We start from the raw sequence: 21,277 nt of genomic DNA on the forward strand, positions 1-21,277 counted from the left end.
GAGTCTTACAGTCAATTCAGGTGCCACGCTTCAGAACCTCTCAAATTGTTAGCTCCCATTTTGTCAATGGCCTCAGGAATCTCAGGAAACTCAGGAGGCTAAGTCACATATAAGATATTCTATCACATTGTTTAGATTAGTAGAAAAGTAGAAAAGCCCATATGTAGTCAACTATATGGTGGTGAGATTTGTCTTCGTCTGTCTTAGTAGATGAATGTATCCTCAGGATAGAATGATCATGCTGCTACGTGAATTTAGTGTTCACCTTTAAAGCATCTTAATTGAGATGAAACTGACATACAGTAAGTTGAACATATTTAAAGTATATGATCTAGGATACGTTGCACTAAAGGATTATCTACCTATGAAAAACACTTAAAAATCTGAAAGAAATTACAAGTACTATATTAGTTAATAAGCAAACAATTAGAAACAGCCTTACTGCTGAAAGTTTTAGTTTTCCAAATAGAAATTTAAATTAGAAAAACATTTCTTTAAACTGAAGTCCAGTCCAGAGAGACATTAACTCTCTACAATCCTAGGAAGACTGAGAGAAGGAAACTTCAGAAGAAAAGCTTTAATTTAGGCGTAAGAAATAGAAATAGATACCCAAAACAAATTTGAAGTTTCTGGTACATGTAGGATGAAATAGAGACACAATAGTTGTTCAATTAATTAACATTTATTGTATTCTACATAAAAATGAAATTGCACCTATAAACATGAACTGGGAAACAAGACGTAAACATGAACAAATTTTACAAGGTAATGTTCTACATCACCATGACTTTAGGGTGCTAGGTAAGCTGGTGTTCAAAGGCCCTGCACATTTTAAATTCTGGTATGTTCTGGGTATTTTATGTAAATGAATACTACTGTTTTTCATTATTGCCCTTTACATTTTCCAGTCTATTTTCAATTCAGAAAAAGGTTAATATTCAATTACAGAAGTAGAAATTTTAAATAAGGATTCAAAGTAACTTTAAAACACATTTACACTAAAATATACAGATAAATAGCTGCTGAATCAGAAAACATTTATTCTTTTCCAAAAGGTAATGAGATCAATATTTTGAATATGAAATAAGGAATATCTGTTTTACAATGTAACTCTGAATTATTTCAGTTCTGAAATTAATAGACATGTACAACACTTACAATATTTACACAATGTTATTTTAAAGTAGGTTTTCACCTTTAAGAATTAAAGTTCTGAGTGATAAGCTATAAATACAAAGCTTAACTTAGTGGGTTATCCATTTTGTCACAAAAGCCAAGTGCATATAAGTTTCCCCCTTACCCACAAAAAATTAGGTGAAATTGGAAATTTTTAAACCCACAAAATATATTCATCCAAAATGCAAATTATTAATGTTCAGATAATTATTTAGAGATAAACATAAAAATTTCAATTATTCAACTCAGCAAGAGACTTAATTTGCATATGAATACCTCCACTCTTAAAAAAACTACTTCCTGATTTCTTCTGAGAATATTAATTATACATTGAATGCCTAGTGGTGTGCTAGTAAATGTTTAAGAACCAGCTTCTGAAAGAAATATTTGTTTACAGCATTTACCAGTTTCTAAGATATTAACACTCCACTGTGGCAGATCTCAATCCACCAATAATTGGACAATTGGTTTGCAAAATACCTGCAACTTAAACAATCACCTCTCACAAGCCATTACAAGCCAGCTTCAGCATACCACTGCATGGTCTCCACCATCAAGTAGCTCATATTCTCTTCATGGTCACATATTTAAGAGGACAAAAAAGAATAGGGAAGACAGAAATGCAATTTAAATAATTTGTTTATATTTTGCAGCTCGTTTTAAAAGTTACAAAACACTGAAATCTGTGGAATTTTCCTACTTTTCTCTATTATTCTGTTTTTCCTAAATTTATTTTCTGATGATAAAATGTAGTATACTGACAGAAAGTAAGGGACAAGTAGAAGGGAAAAATGACTAGGAAAGATCTTCTAAGAAATATACTAACAGGAACCATGTTCACAGAAGAAAAATAAACCCTACTAAATAAATATGTGACTATTAAAATTCCATTTTTTAAGCCTCCTCAGTTCAGTTTATAAGTCCTCAAGATTTGTCTTAATATCTTTGGCTACTGTCTTGATGTAACTGGCTAGCCTAATTAGCATAATATTGAAGAACACAGAGCTTTATACCAATTATACAATCAGCTCATAAAAATGAAAAGCTCAACTAAATTCCAGTCTGAAAACTGAGCTTCCTTTACATAGCCAGCTGTGTTGTATCAGATCTTGGGTAACTGTCGGCTGGGTTGACCAGGGAATTCTTCTGGTAGCAAGACATGGAGTCTACAGGTAGGGCATGTCCCCTGTTGCATCAGCCATGGTCTAATGCACTAAGGAGCAAAATGATTCATGTCAGAGTTTCAGACTTAGCTTAGCAGAGGCAGCTGTCACTCTATATACCAGAGTTATCAACTTACATGTTTCTGATAAATATAAAAGCTATACCCAGTGGATTGCCAAACCACCTGCAACAACCATGGCACCTGCTCCAGATCTGCTGATCAATATAGCTAGTAACTGTAACCTTTCAACTAATTTATGGACCTTAATTTTAAAAATGACTAACAATTCTTCCTAAACAGGAGAGTGAGGGGATGGGTACTGGTGGCTCATACTTGTAATCCAAGCTACTCAGGTTACCTGGGAGGCTGAGACCTGAGGGTCATGGTTCAAAGCCAGCCTAAGTAAGAAAGCCCATAAGACTCTTATCTCTTATTAAGTATGAAAAAAGCCAGAAGTGGAGCTGTGGCTCAAATGGTGAAGTGCTAGTCTTGAGCCAAAAAAAGGCTGATAGACAGCCTTTACAAAAAAATGTCCAGAACAAACAAATGATATGCCAGTTTTGTATTTTTTCTAATATTAAGAAAATTAATCCTTAGAAAAACCAAACAAAACAGAAATAAAAAAAAAATCAATGGGCTGGAAATGTGGCTTAGAGGTAGAGTGCTTGCTTAGCATGCATGAAGACCTGGATTCCATTCCTCAGTACCACATAAACAGAAAAAGCCACAAGTGGCACTGTGGCTCAAGTGGTAGAGCACTAGCTTTGAGCAAAAGAAGCTCAGGGATAGTGCCCAGGTCCTGAGTTCAAGCTCCAGGACTGGCAAAAAAAAAAAAGAAAGAAAGAAAAGAAAAGAAAAAAGAAAGAAGAAAATAAGTACAGGAACATGGATAAGATTGATAGGATAAGTCTTATGTTTCATAATGATGAGGTCATCATTAGACCAATGACACTGTAGAATTCATGACAAGTCAGAGAAACAGTTCTATTGCTAATTCTGCCAGTAAACTGTAACACTAATGAACATTTTTAGACCTATTCAAGAGAACTATGTAGTTTTTAAAAATCTCAAGTTATCCTTTTTTCCTGTGTGGAGATCTGAGAAATGACAGTGTAATCATGACTGTGTGTATATGGAAAAAGGCAATAAATGTTTCTAGGTGGTATCCAGAAGGTAAAGTGCAGTTATACCCAGTAGAACTTGTGACATAGCACATATCGTAGCATGATTAAACAAGTAAATGATGTTAAGTAAGGCAATACAAATCTTGCTCAGCTAATTAATAAAAAATACTAGCAGGACAAGTTTAAAAGGTTTACCTGAGAGTGGAATTTGTGCGCACAAGGCAAAACTGAAAGGTTTTCTGGAGATAGATTCTCATGACAGATCACACAAGGTTCCTCTTCTTCATCCTCATCATCCTAAGTGGGAAGAGGAATAAATTTAGTTTACTTTTTCCTCTCAGATATAAATGTTATCAACAATTTAAAAAATACATCATAATTATTAAGGTGTTGTACTGAGGAGTTACAATTTCAAATGTCAGATAAATGAGTATTCTTTCTCTAAAACCTCAACCCTTTGCATTCCCCATCAACCATTTTTATCTCACCAAATTATTGGCTCCTTCCCATGTGGAAGAATCTTGTGAACTGTGAGGCTTCCAGGCTGGCTTGGGGGTTTGAGGAGTACTAGGTTGTGATGGAGAATGGCTGGGAGAAACAGAATTACCATTTGGCGCTGATTTTCCTTCACTCTGAAATGAAAATATTGTATTTGTTTTTAAGAACTATTCTAAAACAGGGTAAACTGATGGAAATGCAGTGGCATATAATGAAAATTAGCAAAAGAGTAAATAATCGGATTCATGTTATGTCATAAAAAATGATAATACTTATCAGAGCTAAAGATAACAATGATCTGCATGTTCTTTTGATTAAAATTAACTTTTCCAAATTATGAGGAAAAAAGTTTGAATTTACAATGATTTAAAGTAACCTAAAGAAAATTTCATAAGGATTACTTTTATTCTAAAATGATTATAAAAGATTTCCTCTATCATTTCCAAATGGAAGTTGTTGACTTAGTTATAGCTAATGAATGTTTTAATATGATTAGAGCTTATTAATTGTTATAATACCATGGACACAATTCAAATGGCCACATATCAGGTAAGAGTTGAAAAATATAGTTTTTTGTTGTTGTTGTTTATACTTTTTTTTTTTACCTGAGATTTCTTGGGATCAATTAGTGGGGAAATCTTGTAAACAATTTCATCAAATGTCATTCCAGATAAAGATTTCCCATGGGTATCCTTCAACTTTCGTAAGGAATCTGTAAGCTCTTTCCTGGAAGATATTAAAAAGGAATGGTGATTTTTTCCCTGCACTACCTTGAAAATGTGTCCTTCCAACAAGGTACAAAATAGGTATGTAGCATTCTAGATTAGAAGGAAAGAAATGATTTTAGTTCCATCTTCATTTATCTTAAACCAAATGTAACTTCTACTGTGTTCAATATGTAGCATGTGTAATGAATTTTCTTCCCAGATTCTAACTTCATTTTTATTGTTTTAAACTTTGTTTTTAAGAACTCACTCTCAAATGTGAAAGTCAAATTTAGCTTTTAATATACTGAAGTTTTTTTCACATAAATTTTATTGCAGTATACCATTGTGATTATCCTATTTTATCATTAGTCATCATCAGTGGATAAAGGAAATAATGTTGATAATATACTGAAGTTTTTATATTACAATTCTCAAACTTCCCCCAGGACTAAAACATTCCTTCTTAAATAACTATATTGTTACTGAATTCTTCTTTTTTTAGAGATAATAGTTTTGCTTTTATAAAACACATAAAGATGAAACAGAAAAGTAAAGATTAAAAGACTTATTCCTTAGATGAGAAAGGAATTAATATGTAATTATTTTAGTCAATATGTGACTTACCACTTTTCAAAGTTCACTGTTCCAGAGCCTCCACTGACATTTTTATTTGTATGTGTGAGTACCAGTACTGGGGCTTGAACTCAGTACACCTTAGCTTAGGTTCAAGACTGATTGATATTCTACCAATTGAGCCACAGATTGACTTCCAGCATATTGCCAGGGCTGGCTTGAAATCAAGATCTTAAGATTTCAGTCCTGAGTTAACAAGATTACAAGTATGAACCGCTCATGCCTGGCTCCATATATATGTATATGTCTGCATATATATATATATATATATATATATATATATATATATATATATATGCAGTGGGGTCATGAGGCTTTAACTCAGCCTGGGCAGTGTCCTTGAGCTTTTCAGCTCAAAGTTACCATGCTACCCCTGGGCTTGGGCACTGTCCCCAAGCTCTTCAGCTCAAGGCTACCACCCTACCCTTGAGCCAAGCCCCACTTTTCACTTTCTAGAGGTTAATTGGAGATAAGAGTCTCAGGTCCTTTTTGTGCCCAGGCTGGCTTTGAACCTTGATCCTCAGATCTCAGCCTCTTGAGTATCTAGGATTACAGGCGTGAGCTACCTCACCCAACTTCCATCTATATTTTTGATGAGGGAGAAGAGGAAAAATTTTTTTCTTTCACAAGTCATTTTCTATGTATCTATTTATAATATCCATATGGCAGTTCTATGTTCTTATTTCTTGTTAGGAAACCTAAAAACGTAATTTAAAAAGGTATAAAATGAATTATCTTCATATAAAAATACTAGAGAAAACTTGAATTACACTCTTGATGCAAGAATAAAGATGAAAGAAATTTCATTTCTGTAGAATTAAGTATCTTTCTGCTGAAGTCAGAGTACGAAAAGCACAGTAAAATTATGAATTTTTATATTTAACTATACTCTGACAAAAATTATAAAGATTAAGTAAAATTAAGCTTAGGAAAGTAAAAGTTATGATATTTGAGCATAGCTTAGAGCATAAAATTAGTGTTTACTTTATATTAGATTATTAAGGTTGTTATTGTAGCTGGTGGCATTAAAATTGTTAAATTTATAACTACTTATACTTTCAGTAACAAATTCAGAATTATTTTTCCATTATTTAAGGCCCATATATGTTGGAACATTATCTCTTCTTAGTAAATTACATTTTACAAAACCCATAGTAACATAATATTAGCATAATATCTGGGATCTTTTCTTGGTATGTGTTATATTTTTCTGAAAGATTTTATTGGCACAATTATGACTATAGAAAACTGTATAATACTATCTCTGTCTACTAAATAAAAGCTGAGATACCTGGTATGTTGTGGAAAAGCAGTTTTCAGCCTGTCTGTAATTCTTTCCAAATTCATCATGGTGGGATCACTTCCTTGACCTGTCCCAGTAGGGGCAGCTTCTGCTACTGGTGTTGGCATAGTCCAGGCTATGCCAGTCATCTGTAAGGAGCAGAGTTATGACTGATCAGCTTCAATTATTAGTAAGTAGCATTCCATGCCAAATGCCATTTTCATACTACAGAAAAAAGTAAAACAATAATAATACTGATACTCACATTCTCCTTTTAGACTATTTTCTTAACAATATTTCTTGTTTATTGTAATGATTTGAGCATCACTTGAAAACAAGCCATGCTTGCCTGTTACTATAAGCATATGCAAAAATATATGTATTGTTAGCTACTAAAATTTTTTATTGTTATTATAAAAGTGATATACAGACAATTCCATACAATTACATAAACCAGATAAAGAGAATATTGCGTTTTGGACAATGTCACTCCTTCTGTTGCTTTCTCCCAGTTTTCCCCTCCCATTCCTACCTACAAGTAATGTAGCTCAATTTCATTATCGTGTCTAGTGAGTATCACTGCTGCATTTGTTAATCCTTTGTTCCTTCATTTTTGTGCCTCCCTTTAGACTCCCAAATGGTTAGAATGAATGCTTGTGTGTGCACATGTGCATGCATATGCGTGTGTGTTATGAAATTGGTGCTTCTTGCTTGCTCGGTAGGTGTTCTGCCCTAGAGCTATACCTCTAGCCATTTTTGTTTTAGTTATTCTTGACATGGGATCTTATTTTATTCCTATAGGATGATACCATTATGCCTAGCTTTTGGCTGAGATGGGGTCTCAGAAACTTCCTGCCCAGGATAGCCTTCAAACAAGATCTATCCTATCTCTGCCTCCCTAGGAGCTAGAATTGTATGTGTGAGTCACTGATGCTTGACTACTGCATGGTATTTTTTAATAGCAGAAAATTTAAAACAACTTGAGATCTAAAATAAATGAAGATTACATATACTATGGAAGAGCAATTGAGTTCTACAGAATACATCTTTATAAACAAGCATGAGAGATTGTCACAGAATGTGTTTAGTTTATTCTTTTCTTTTTACAGTCTAGAATTCAGAGTAATTTTTATTTCTCACTTCTTCATTTCTACATTATTTGCATTTTTACAATTACCCATAAACTTTTATAATTAGAAAAATAATAAAGCTATCAAACAATACTACTAGTAGTGTTGATTTTACACAATGTCTCATGAATGTCATAAAGATACTATGCAAGTGATGGTGACACATCTAAGCTATGAAACCATTAATATTTTCCTCATATTTTATGACCATTTCAGAGCTGTTAATATTGTAATTAACTGAAATGAATAATTGAATGTTCTGAGTGTGAATCTGATTACTATGGTAATTATATTCACATCTTCTAACTAAAGCTCTATATTTTATCATGAAAAACTAGCAACTACTAATAATCAGAGAAATAGCTTGTATAAAGCCTAATAAGTGAGAAGCAGAATTTTGCTTTGAAATCTGATTTACCATAGTATGAAGCTTTTCCCAAAGACTACAAATAATTCTGGTCATTTTAAATTTCTCTGCTCCTCTTCAGGTCTGAATAAAAATCTAACTGCCTATAACTAGGAAGATTTACATTATGGTGCATGTTCTAAGGTGATGCTATTTTTTGCTATCCTTCATAGAGTCGAAACACTACGTTTTCTCCTCTGCTTGTTTTACTTTTGTGCTAGTTCTGGAGCTTGAACTAAGGGCCTACACACTGATCCTGAGCTTTTCTGCTCAAGGCTTATTCTTCAGTGCTTGGGCCACAGTTATGCTTCCTGTGTATTCTACTCTGTGTGTGTATAAATAATATTTTCTTTAGCTTTGTGACATAATTTGTGTGACTTAGCTTCTTTATTTTGCTTTTTAATCTAACTACCAGCCTTGCTAAAAATAAACTATTAAAAATGCCTGCACTATTTCCTGCTATGGAAGTAAAACAGTAATTGTGAGGATCCACTATTGTAAAGATACATTTACCTTTGTTTCCAAATACTAAGTTAATGTCAGTTAAAGAAATAGTAAATACTATGCAATGCCATTAGCAAAACTTCACAGGAAGTAGTCATTCAATTATCATGTAATTATCATCATCCCCACAAATCACCATCATTATCACATAAAACAAATGAACAAATAGGAGATATTAATTCAGGAAGCCTACTGTAGTTATAAAGAGCTAGTTAATATCTTTTTCACCAAAAAAGGTTCTTACCAGGGGAGGTCTAGGTTGGCCAGCTGCAGTAATAACTCCAGGGCAAGCTGCAGGCATTTGAGGAACAGTAAGGATGGGTCTAAAGAAAGGTTCCTTCACAAGAGGTCTTCCTAAGAACTGCTGCATCTAAAAAAGAAAAATTAAAAATGGAAGCAAGTGTCAAATTCACTTCTTCATGAATTTATCAAGGCTTCTAAGTTTCTAGATCACTCAATGTACGGGTAAGACACATAGATCCAAAGCACATTAGACACAAAGTGTGTTAGAACAGGGACCTTGCTATATAAATACATAAAAAAGTAAAGCTAAGTGAGATACTGGTATGAAAAAATACAATTAGACTTTAACTTCCACATTTACTCACCCACCCAAGTAGCCTAGGATGCCAAATTCCTACTTTGTTAAATAAGAGGGTCAGATTAAATGATACTTATGTTTTCTTGCAAGTGGAATAAACAATCTAGGACTTGTAAAGGTGATATTCAATGTCCATGTTAGAAGACGATAGTGGTACTAGGAAAGTATACATAAAATATACAAAAATATACATAACAAAATAAACCAACAAAATATAAATTTAAAAGATATGTATCTATACAGTTGTAAGCCTCAGATGGTTAGCAAAGGATGCATATGAATGACACAGAGTACATTTTCACTCTTAATTTGAGTATGTTTCATAGAGAAAGTATCTTTTGGAATAAAGGCCTACAAGATATGGAGGTCACTGTTTAACTCCTATTAGCTGTAGATGTTACCAGCCATCCATGTTAATCTGGCTTGAAGAAATTAAAATGAATAATTCTATTTTGCTAAAAGCCTCTGGAGCCAGCTTATATTAATAGTGGAAAGTTTAGCTACTACATATGAGTAGTATTTTGAATAGGGTACAGAAGGTACATTGAGTTTAGAAATCCTATCAAAAATAGGTGTGGTGTCCTGTAACAAATGGAGATGGCAATTTTTTTTAAAAAAGGTCAGGTTTCTTACCAGTATCTCAGGACTGGGTGGTGGTGGAGGAAGCTGGACTGGAGGCAAGGTACTCAAGGCAAAGCCCTGTTTCACCTTGTTGATTTGTTCATTATACTGTGTCTGGTAGAAGAGGAAATATATTTTGGATATTCATTAACTTTAAAGAATATAGGAATTATGTAAAGAATCAGTTTTGAATAGCAGAATAGTTAGTTTTCTATCCACTGATAGAATACTATAAAAAGATTCTCAAGTACAATTCTACAAATGATTCTATAAATCATTATTCCCACACATAAATAACTATTGACAGTTGGTTGATAAGAAATAGTGACCTATGATACACAATTCCTTTTGAGAATTCCTGGGTTTCTGTAATTTTCTGCTTCAAACTAGAAACCATCCATAAAAAGCAAATAAAGAGTGTATAAGAATCGATAGCTAATGTACTGGCTACAGAAAACCAAATATTTGAATCAAAGACTTGAACTACTAATAAACATTTCTTTAAAAAAAGTTTAGAATGTACAGGCAATATGTATGAATGAGTCTACAACCAAATTACATTAAAGTAGTCTCAGGCTGGGTAGCAGTGGCTCACACTTATAATCCTACCTACTCAGGAGCCTGAGATCTGAGGATCACTATTCAAAGCCAGCCCAAGAAGGGAAGGAAAGTGTACCAGAGTTTAAGCCTCAGGACCAGCAAACACTCTCTCTCTCTCTCTCTCTCTCTCTCTCTCTCTCTCTCTCTCTCTCTCTCTCTCTCTCTCTCTCTCTCTCTCTCTCTCTCTCTCTCTCTCTCTCTCTCTCTCTCTCTCCCCCTCTCTCTCCCTCTCCCTCTCCCTCTCTCTCTCTCTTGCCAGTACTGGGCCTTCAACTCAGGGCCTGAGCGCTGTCCTTGGCCTTTCTCAAGGCTTTACCATTTTGGCTTTTTTCTATGTATGTGGTACCAAGGAATAGAACCTAGGTCTTCATGCATGCTAGGCAAGCACTCTACCACTAGGCTAATCTCCTGGCTCTACTAATTGCTTTTAATGTCAGACATCCTTAAGTACATACTATAGGTAACATTGAGTCAATTTGCTCTTCAGAACTTACCCGGAGGTATGCAATCTTGTTTCTAACATCGGCAACAATGGCATTCCAACTATCTACTGCAGCCTTTAATTGAAGTGATTCTAGGTTGCTGATATAAACAAGGAGATACAGAAGAAGCTCTTTGTTTTTATATGACACTTAGGGTTTCAACAATTTCCATTACGTTTCTAGCATATTTATAAATAATATCAAAGAAGAAAATGATTCCTCCCCATCAATGATCTCAAATAAAGTCAAAGATATATAAAAATGGTTGGTATTGAAGATAAAAACAGACGAGCAGGGTAATAGTGGCTCATGCCTATAATTTTAGCTGTTCCAGACGCTGAGATTTCAGGATCACCATTTGAAGCTGGCCTGAAAAAAACTCTTATCTCAAATTAACTACTGAAAAAACTGGAAGTGGAGCTCTTGGCTTAGTAGTAGAGCTCTAGCTTTGGGCAAAGTGTAGGGACAGTGCTCAGGCCCTGTGTTCAAGTTCCAAAACCAGCACATGTGTGTGCACACATATGTACATAACGTGTAGACACACACACAGTAATTAGTAATATAAAAAATATTTCTTTAGGATTCTAGTATGCCTGGGATTTTTCAATCTTGGTATATATTTTAGGACATATTGCGGAACCAAGCCATTATTATATAGGAATCTCTTGAACGATGTCAGAAAGCAGAGAAAAACCAAACAGAAAAATTACCTTATCTAAAAAATGTTAATCCATTCTGAAAGAAGGTTTTCAACTAGCTTCTAACTAACCATGACATCCACAGAGCCACAGATGGTTAATTGTCTCCTTTGTGAAACTACCTCTCTCTCTATAAGAAAATTATCTCCTCTATGAGAATGAATAAAATTACAGTTTTTGTAAAGTGTCAAACACAGAAGTTCTACCAACTTATGTCTAACAAACAGGAAAAAACAATTTTGAGACTTTTAGGGTCTATTATTTGTGAAATAGATTTCATATGAATTTTCAAAAGTACTACCTACTGTAAAATTCCCATATCTCTATTATTCAGCCTAACAATCTAAAAAGAGCAGAAGTTCTTTCTTTTTTTCCTTCTTTCCTTTCTCTCTGTCTCTCTGTCTCTGTCTCTCTGTCTCTGTCTCTGTCTCTGTCTCTCTCTCTCTCTTTCTTTCCTTCCTTCCTTCCTTCTGTGTGTGTGTCAGCCATCAGGCTTGAACTCTGGGCCTGGGCACTATCCCTAAGCTCTTCAGTTCAAGGCTACTGTCCTAACCCTGGGTCTGGATGTTGTCCCTGAGCTCTCTAGCTCAAGGCTACCACCCTACCCCTGGAATCACAGCACCACTTTTGGTTTTCTAGTGGTTAGAGATAAAAGTCTCATGGACTTTAGTGCCTGGGCTAGCTTTGAAGCGTGATCCTCAGATCTCAGACTCCTGAATAGCTAGGATTACAGGCATAAGCAACCACGCCTGGCTAGCAGAATTTTTTTCTACGATAATCTCATAGAAATAGGCTTTATCATATTCTAATATTATCATGAAGCACTAAAAGGGAAAATAATTAGAAAAAAAAAGCTGCCAATAAGAATTTACCTGATTTTGTATCTGGTATTAGTACGTATTTCTGATACTTCTGCTGTACTTCACAGATATAACAAAGTCCTTCTGCAGTTATCTTCCAGAAGCTATTGTTTTACTTATTGTTCCTCAGTATTTCCATAGAAACAACACAATGCAGGAATTAAAGGGACTGGATTACTTCTGAGGCTTAAAAGAATCAGGGCTTCTCAATTTCCTTTTGTTGGCTGTACTATACATAATAAACCATATTGAGCTTATTATGCTCAATATGGAAACACTGGAGTACCTCTGAAATCATGCTGAATTCAGGAAGAAGATGGAAAGGTTACCTTGCTGCCATATGAGTGACCCTGGCAAGCTGATTAAGACACTCCTTTTCAGTCTGCTCTAGATGAAGCAAACCAAAATCTCTACGGCACTGTAAAAAATACACCTACAGATTTTGGAGAGAAAGAGAAATAAGTTGAGGAATTTTCCTTAAAAGTGAAAATCCTCAATTATCTCATATGTGCATTTTAAGCTATTTTTCAGCCTATCCTTCTAGTACTTCAGATTCTTGACAATTCAAGATATATTACACTAAGGCTCTTTGGTCAATATAATTCTGCAATTTTAATTTTCTTGCTCAATGGTTATTGGCTTTATAAGCACTCAAGGATATTACTTTTCAAACTTGTATACAAGTTTGGAAATGGAAAAAAATGATGCTCTGTACTTCCTCAAAGGACTAAACATAGAACTCCCCTATGACCCAGCAATTCCACTACTTAGCATTTATCCAATTGTCCAGAAACAAGGACATACCAAATCTACTAGCACAACGATGTTTATTGCAGCACTATTTACCATAGCAAAGATACGGAGCCAACCCAGGCGCCCCTCAGGAGATGACTGGATCAAAAAGATGTGGTAGTTATACGCAATGGAATTCTATGGTCCTATCAGAAAGAATGACTTTACCCCATTTGTAAGGAAATGGAAAGACTTGGAAAAAATCATATTAAGTGAAGTAAGCCAGACCCAAAGGAACACAGGCTCAATGGTTTCCCTCATTTGTCATAATCAGTAGAAATCTTGGGCTCTCCTAGCAGAGATTTACAATAGAAAAAACCTAGATACGTAAGGCCATATGGTATGATGCTAAATGAAAGAACCTCCAGGATACAGAAAAAAACGCCATATATATATTTTTTGCCCTTAAGGTATTATGTTATCTCTCATCTCTTTTGCTGTCCCTTGGTTATCTCATATTGTTACAGTATTTCACCTTGTTATCTGATATATTGTACATATGTTTATTTGAAATAGGATAGGGAAGGAAGGAAAACAAGATAAGTGGCGGGGGTAGGGGGAGGGAAATGGGGACCAAGACATGAGAAAGGGTATCAATGTATGTGAAGTAATGCACCTTCTATCTGGTGAATATAATGTAACCCTTCTATTAATTACAATAAAAATATATGGGAAAAATGATGCCCTGATCCAGAGTTTCTAATTTAAGCGATAATTGGAATAACCTGGGCATTAGGATTAAGTTTGAAAATATTTTCTTTTTTTTTTTTTGCCAGTCCTGGGCTTGAACTCAGGGCCAAAGCACTGTCCTTGGGCTTTCTCGAGGCTACAACTCTAGCACTTGAGTCTCAGCACCACTTCTGGCTTTTTTTTCCTATGTACGTAGTACCGAGGGATGAAACCCGGGTCTTTGTGCATGATAGACAAGCACTCTACCACTAGGCCAAACTCCCGGCCCTGAAAATATTTTTTTAAAGGCAATCTTATTAGTTTTTAAAAAGTTTTTTCTTGATGAAGAGGTAAGAAAATAATCAGATCAAATGAACATAGTCTGAATGGGGCCTGGACACCATTAAGTCCAATGTTTCTCCTCACCACTGAAATCCGTGTGTGTGCATATACATATATAAATATATATACATGTGTGTATATATATTTATAGTTGTTTTTGTGTCAGAGTCTTACTATGCAGCTCCCACTACTAAGCAGTCCAATTACCTACAATTTCAGAATCTTCTTTCCTCAGCCTCCAAATTGCTACCATTATAGGAATTCACAACAAGGCCCAGTCCTCCATGTTAACATTGTTTCATAAATGTACAGCCTCCAATTCTTTTTTACTACTAATCACTCAATATTTGTTAAAAAAATAAACTCCTAGACAATATTAAGTATTAGAAAGCACTTTCTAATAATAATTGTAAAAGAAAGGAACTTTTCAGGATATGGAAACAAGAGCTTTATATTATGTGATTGTTATTCTTAATGAACTATGTTATTCCTCTTCTCTTTTGTTGACCTTCAGTTAATCTCATATTGTTACAGTATCTGACTTTGTTACCCGGCATATTGTATATACCTTTATTTGTTTATTTGAAATAGGAAAGGGAAGGGGGGAAAACAAGATGATTGGGAGGGGTGGGGGAAAGGAAATGGGGACAAAAACATGAGAAGGGTATCAGAGTGTGAGATATAATGCACTTTCTATCTGAGAATGAAAAGAAAGAAAGGAACTTTTGACTAAAGTGTGAAAAATGAAGAACACAAAGTTTACCTTTGAATATAAAATGAACTTTTTCTTTTGTTAAACCTATTACTCCAGCACTATACCTACAGATACTTGCTATAGAAAACACTATTGGGTTGTTGAATTCTTAGATTCTAAATAAATAAAGCTTACTAGAATAAAGCTTTCTAGTGATAGAGATAAAAAGATTTGCACCATTATTTAATATCAGTAAACTCTCAAAAAAATATGCAAGGCCATTAACAGAAAAAAGTCTGTCCTCAAACAAGGCTACAGTAAAGCCATCAGTACAATCATTTGTGGTAGCTAGAATGTACTTATAAGTTTATAAGTAAACATACTAGGTAGTAACCTAAGCAGTTACGAATGAATTAAGTGGAGTATAATAAACTCTATGTACAGCATAAATAGTGTAATTCTCTAAAAAGACTAAATCAAAGTCCAACAAAAAATAAGTAGTACGAAATGGGTACTTGGGTGGGAGAGAATAGAAAGGAGTAGACTAATGAAGTGAGAATGGAAAAGGGAGAAAAGTCAGTCAAGCATCTATTGTATATATCATAGAATTGAGAAAAATACGAAGGAGTAGGCAGGAGGGGATGAAAATGTTGAAAGGATGACACAGATCAAGATGCACTGTATAAATAAACTGTTTTGCTAAATGGTAAACTATTTTAATACATATCCTAAAAATTAAGAAAAGTGAGTTAGAAAGGATGGGTAAGAATGCTGAAATGGGTGACACTGACCAAGATGCCTTGTATTCACCATTCAATGGTATCCCCTTTGTACAACTACTTAAAATATAAAAATAAACAAAATGCCCCCCATCCCATAAAAACATCCAGAGTTTATCTTCCTGAAAATTTCTCCAAGTTATCTGTAGCTTCTATACAACAGACCAATTCCTTGGAGTCACTGAAGTAAAATTAAGTAAAATATTGTACTCGTGCGCAATATGCTTCTGACTCAAAAAAAGTATATATGTTTAAGCTCTGCTTTCCTGGATGGTAGTAAGGTGTCTTATTTCAGTTTACTCATAAGCCAGTCTTATTTTACTTTCTGTTTTCTTCTTCAATTCTTTAGTTATACAGTTAGTATACAAATAAAATTGACCTCCCTCTTACTCCATCCTCTCATTCTCCCACTTTTCTCTTTTAATTGTTTTACCTCGGCTGTTAAGGCTCTGCTAGTTTCTGCATTCAACTTGTTTAAGTATGTCTTAACTGTGCTTTCCAGGTTTTGCTTTTCCATTTCCCACTGGGATCTGCAAAATACAATCATTAGAGAATTAGCAATATTACAGCAAAGATTAGGATGAATCTTTGTTCCACATCTTAATTGATGTAAAGCCTTGGGCAAACCAATGTACTTGATGTTTATCCCTTCTGTTACCCTCCACCACCATCACAATTCAAATCTTGATGATGTCCTTTAGAGGTGATAAAGTTAAAAGGGTGAAGTATTCGCGATTAGGGTTAGTGTCCTTGTAAAAGAGGCTTAAAAGCACTACTTTGGGGGCCGGGAGTTTGGCCTAGTGGTTAAAGTGCTTGCCTAGCATGCATGAAGACCCAGGTTCGATTCCTCGGTACCACATACATAGAAAAAAGCCGGAAGTGGTACTGAGGCTCAAGTGATAGAGCTCTAGCCTTGAGAAAGCCCAAGGACAGTGCTCAGGCCCTGAGCTCAAGCCCAGGACTGGCAAAAAAAAAAAAAAAAAAAAAAAAAAAAAAGCACTACTTTGCCCCTACCACTGCGTAATGGTTACAGTGAGAAGATGGCTGACTATGAGGAGGTAGATTAATGCCACATATTGAGTTGACTGGTGCCTTGATCTTGGATGTTCCAGAACCTAGAACTTTGAGCAGTACATTTTTTTTTAAATAAGCCAGTGTCAGTGGTATTTTGTTATTGTAGCTCAAGCAATCAGAGCTAGTGAATTAGTCTCTGTATTCTTTGTATTCCACAGTTTGCTCACATGTAAAATGGAGAATGTTGTATTAACTTGAAAAATGGCTATTCAAAATTCATTTGGACAGTATACATAAAGTACATTTTATCTGGTACAGAAGTACTAAATGAAAGCTATTGCCACAATAGTAACTACCTAAGTTGTTGGGTTTTTTTTTTGGTGGTGAGGCTTGGACTCTGGGCCTGGATACTGTCCCAGAGCTCTTCAGCTCAAGACTACCACCCTACCCCTGGGCCTGCGTGTTGTCCTGAGCCCTTCAGCAAAAGGTTAATTCACTCCCCTTGAGCCACAGCACCACTTCCACTTTCCTCGTGGTTCATTGGAGATGAGAGTCTCACACTCTTCAGTGTCCAGGCTGGCTTTGGACGGTGATCCTCAGATCTCTCAGATCTCAGCGTTCTGAGTAGCTAGGATTACAGGCGTGAGTCACTACACCTAGCAGCAACTACCCAGGTTCTTATTATTCCATTGTAAAGGGAAGATACTACTTTGCTTATTGAGTCAAATCTTATAGATTGAGGGGAAAAGAAAAAGATAAGGACATTGTGCATATTATGAAAAATGACTAATATAGGTTTCTTGATTTTTTTTTCATTCTTCTTACACTCAAGTCCCAGAAGTTCATCACTTACAAGTTATATTCTGTTTTTAATAAGAACAATATTATGGTAGGGGCCTCCCACAAAAATTATTTTTAATACTGTATCATTAAGTCCAAAGCTTTTGGGAAGAAAGAAAATCATAAAATATTCAAATAGATGTACTAACTCCACACAAAAGGAACTCATTATTATGTGACTAAATATTGTGCAAAATTGGCTTGAAAGGAAAAAAAACAAAATCAAGAAATATGTATATGTTAAACATTACCAAGAAAATGCAGAGATTAACCCACAAGATGGGGGAAAATGCTAATAAAACATATCTAAAAAGAAACTTGTATCCAGGACTAGGGATGTAGCTCAGTGTTAGACTACTTCTCTAGCCCACATAAAGCCTGTCTGAATTCAAGCCCTAGCACAGAAACAATGCAGCTCTGATCACAATTACACACAAAGAATCCTTAAAACTCGAGACATTCCAATTCCCAAAATGGGTAAAAAATTTGAGTATAAATAAAGAAGATAAACAGATGATTAATAAGTAGATAAAATTACAATCAACATATTTAATCAATGGAAAAATGAAAAACAAAGCCAAGAATGCCATACCATTTCATACATAAAAGGTAACGTAAATATAGATAATCTAGTAAGTCTAAATAAGAATGCAGAAAAATTAGAATCCTTATACATTCTTCTAATTTTAGAATGATAGAGCTTCTTAGAAAATTGTTTTTGCAATTCTCAAAATATTAAATGTAAAATTCACTGGTGACCAAGCAAATTCTAGTCCTTGGTGTACATATGCAAAAGCTTCTCTAGATAAATGTTCTTTGGTGTTCAATACAATTTTGCTGATAATAGCAAAAAAAGGAAAAAGTTTTTTATAATGATAAAAAGATAAAATGAGTTATATCTAAACATAAATTATTATATATCTATGAAAGAAATGAGTTTTTATATGACAGTATGGAGGTATTTTAAAACCATTATGATAAGTAAAAAGAATTTATCATGTTATGATTCCATTGCATAAAATACCTAAAATAGGCAGATCCATAAAGACAGAAAGTAGAACAGGTTTACTAGAATCTGAAGGAGGAATAAACAGGACATCACTTTTAATGACTACAAAGTTTCTTTGGTATAAAGGTTTTTTATTCCTTCTCCTATGCAAAATAAATGTTCATTTTTGAACTTGTAAGAAAAGTACTCTAGAAATAAAGATAGTGGTGATGGCAATTTAGTTGTGTGAATAAACTAAAGCACCAAACTCTATGTTTTAACAGAATGAATTTTGTGCTATACAGCTTAGATAGGAAATAAACTTTTAGAAATTACCCAAAGCAAATAATAGGTGACTGAATGATATTTAATTAATTTCCTAAAATAAGTTTACCTATTATTACTGATGAAAGGAATAAGAATGTGTAAGTTCTAATTTGGGATAGTAATTTGTTTTGTGATCTTCACCTGGCCAATCCAACTGCTTTCAGGCCCAAATGAAAGGAGAATATAGCTCCCAAAGTACCAAGGACACTTCAGTTTATATCCACTGTCTGATTGCAATTACTGATCCTGTTCAATATCAAGCTTTACCAGTTTGAATGGCAAAGGATATGGCTACTTTAGCCAGAAAATGTAGAGAGAAATACATATCTCAGAGAGGGTGCATCCAACCAAAGGAAAATTACCTTTTCATGGAAAGTTGCTCCTTAAGGTTCTTGATTTCATTATCTTTAGAATGAACTTGACGTTGTAATCTAATCAAATGAGAAAGTCATAATATATTGGAAATTGTTTCCCACTAGCAGTTAAAACAGTACTTCCTGTAGCTAAAAAGGACTAACTAGATTAACTATCTAGTATAAACAAAAAAATCCTAATACTGAAACAGTAACTGGACTCCTATACTTGATCTATTGGAAATTTATCTAATTTCCAATTTATTGTCTTCTGAGTTACTGATTCTAATTCCCAACTACTTCTGACATAGGGATTTATTGCCTAGCCAACAAAAAGGCAACTAAAATATAATCTGAAAGATTAGAAAGCCAGAGACAACTGTTACCCTACTTTGCATCCCAGCTTAATGATATGGAAAAGCATTTTTAATTCTTCATTCTTTAGTTCATCCATTAGAAAAAGATTACTTAATTTTTTTTATTTTATTATTGGGGTGATGTACAAAGATCCCTTCTTAGGAGCAGTGTGACTGCTTTTCTAGTCAACCACTCTGATCATTTTGTTAAGAGGGAACAGGCTTTTCTTGGAATGATTTTTCTAAGGGCTTATTGACAGTTCCACCTTAGAGGTTTATGTAGCACATTGTCTGTGATATATCTGAGGGAATAGGATACTTACTCCCACTTCACTCCTCAACTTACAATGTTTCTAGACAGTTTATTTTCTTCTTCCATACTTCTGGAGTATTCAGTGTTTAAATGGGAAGAAGGGGCTACACTATCTTGATGGGCCTGGAAATCTCTTTGTTACATGTAATTCCAATTCTCACGTTAATCTATATTACTCATTAGCTCAAAAATTAATATCTTACCACATTATAGAATCTTCTCTATATGTATTGTAGATTTTTCTGATGTATTTGGCATATGATAAATGTTTGAGGAATGTTCCATAGTGAATGCTGTGTATACATATACTTCCTCTAAAGTGGTCCATTTGTAGTCTCAAATACATAGCGTTCAGGGGTCAGCTATTAAAAGTTGAGCAGTGATGAACTCAAGAGACTGAAAAGGGAGTAAGCTAGTATGAGGTATACAGTGAAACTGTCTCAAGAGAGCAAAGTGAAGGAATCAAGGAGTGATCTATTTGTATGGCAAAGGAGAGAAGCAGCTCATCTGCACTGATATAATCATTTTTTTGATAATATTTTTCTGGATTGGTCATCACTTTTCAGAGGACAAAAAAAATTTTGAATCCTGAAGTCTGAGTTCCTTAATCAGTAATTGCAGCCAGCTCAGTCTGTAGAAGTTTTCTTATGCCCTTATCACATCTTGAACTTAGAGATATCTTTCTAATTTCAGTGTCAAGTCCTTTGTTTTTAAAGTACAAATATGGGAGGAAATTTAAGACATAAATGTCTATCAAATGTTTCTCTAATTTTATAGGATATACCTTAATCTTTTTGTTTCTTTTTCCTTTTTTTTTTTTTTTTTAGAAAATTTTATTGTAAAGGTGATGTATAGAGGGGGTTCTAGTTACAAAAGTCAGGTAATAAGTATGTTTATTTTTGAACACTGTCACCCTCTACCTCATTTTCTTTCTGTTTTTCCTCCCATTAATTCCCTTCCACACAAAGTTCTACAATTCACTTCCAACAGTGTCTAGTGAGCATCACTGTTGAATTGGTTTGGACGCTTTGTTCTAAGACATATCCTAGATCTTTTCTATTCTCTCTATAGCATTCTAGGTTTAGCAAAAGATTTTAAATCATGCTTTCTGAATGGCTTCTGTGTCATAATATTACTATTTATTAATATAGTTTGTTATAAACTATGTCATTATTTCAACTAATACATATTAGATGCAGTGATTATTATAAAGAGAATATTTATTTTTTCCTGTTTAGTTGATCATAATTTTGATCTTCAGTATTTCACTATAGATATGAGAAAAGATCATTGTCAAGTTGGGAAAAGCTTCCATATATTTGA

At 34.3% G+C, this 21,277-nt stretch overlaps 1 protein-coding gene across 6 annotated transcripts in view; it reads right to left on the reverse strand.

The window, feature by feature from the left end:
- Window positions 1–671: 671 nt before the first annotated feature.
- Dzip3 (DAZ interacting zinc finger protein 3) overlaps window positions 672–21,277 on the reverse strand; it is a 72,215-nt gene continuing 51,609 nt past the window's right edge. For 5 of the 6 annotated variants that reach the window (XM_090346842.1, XM_090346863.1, XM_090346835.1 and 2 more), the window contains 11 exons: window positions 19,295–19,363; window positions 16,197–16,293; window positions 12,817–12,920; window positions 10,942–11,029; window positions 9,860–9,961; window positions 8,870–8,995; window positions 6,595–6,734; window positions 4,569–4,689; window positions 3,954–4,097; window positions 3,661–3,762; window positions 672–2,389 (listed from right to left, as the gene is read on the reverse strand). In XM_090346842.1, the coding sequence (XP_090202968.1) occupies window positions 2,279–2,389; window positions 3,661–3,762; window positions 3,954–4,097; window positions 4,569–4,689; window positions 6,595–6,734; window positions 8,870–8,995; window positions 9,860–9,961; window positions 10,942–11,029; window positions 12,817–12,920; window positions 16,197–16,293; window positions 19,295–19,363 (1,204 nt within the window). In that variant the 3' untranslated portion in view covers window positions 672–2,278. The remainder of the gene's footprint in view (window positions 2,390–3,660; window positions 3,763–3,953; window positions 4,098–4,568; window positions 4,690–6,594; window positions 6,735–8,869; window positions 8,996–9,859; window positions 9,962–10,941; window positions 11,030–12,816; window positions 12,921–16,196; window positions 16,294–19,294; window positions 19,364–21,277) is intronic. The other variant, XM_090346854.1, reaches the window with a different exon arrangement.

This window comes from Megascapheus bottae, chromosome 1, assembly GCF_031878675.1.
Source record: "Megascapheus bottae isolate mThoBot1 chromosome 1, mThoBot2.hap1, whole genome shotgun sequence".
Taxonomy (NCBI): Eukaryota; Metazoa; Chordata; class Mammalia; order Rodentia; family Geomyidae; genus Megascapheus; species Megascapheus bottae.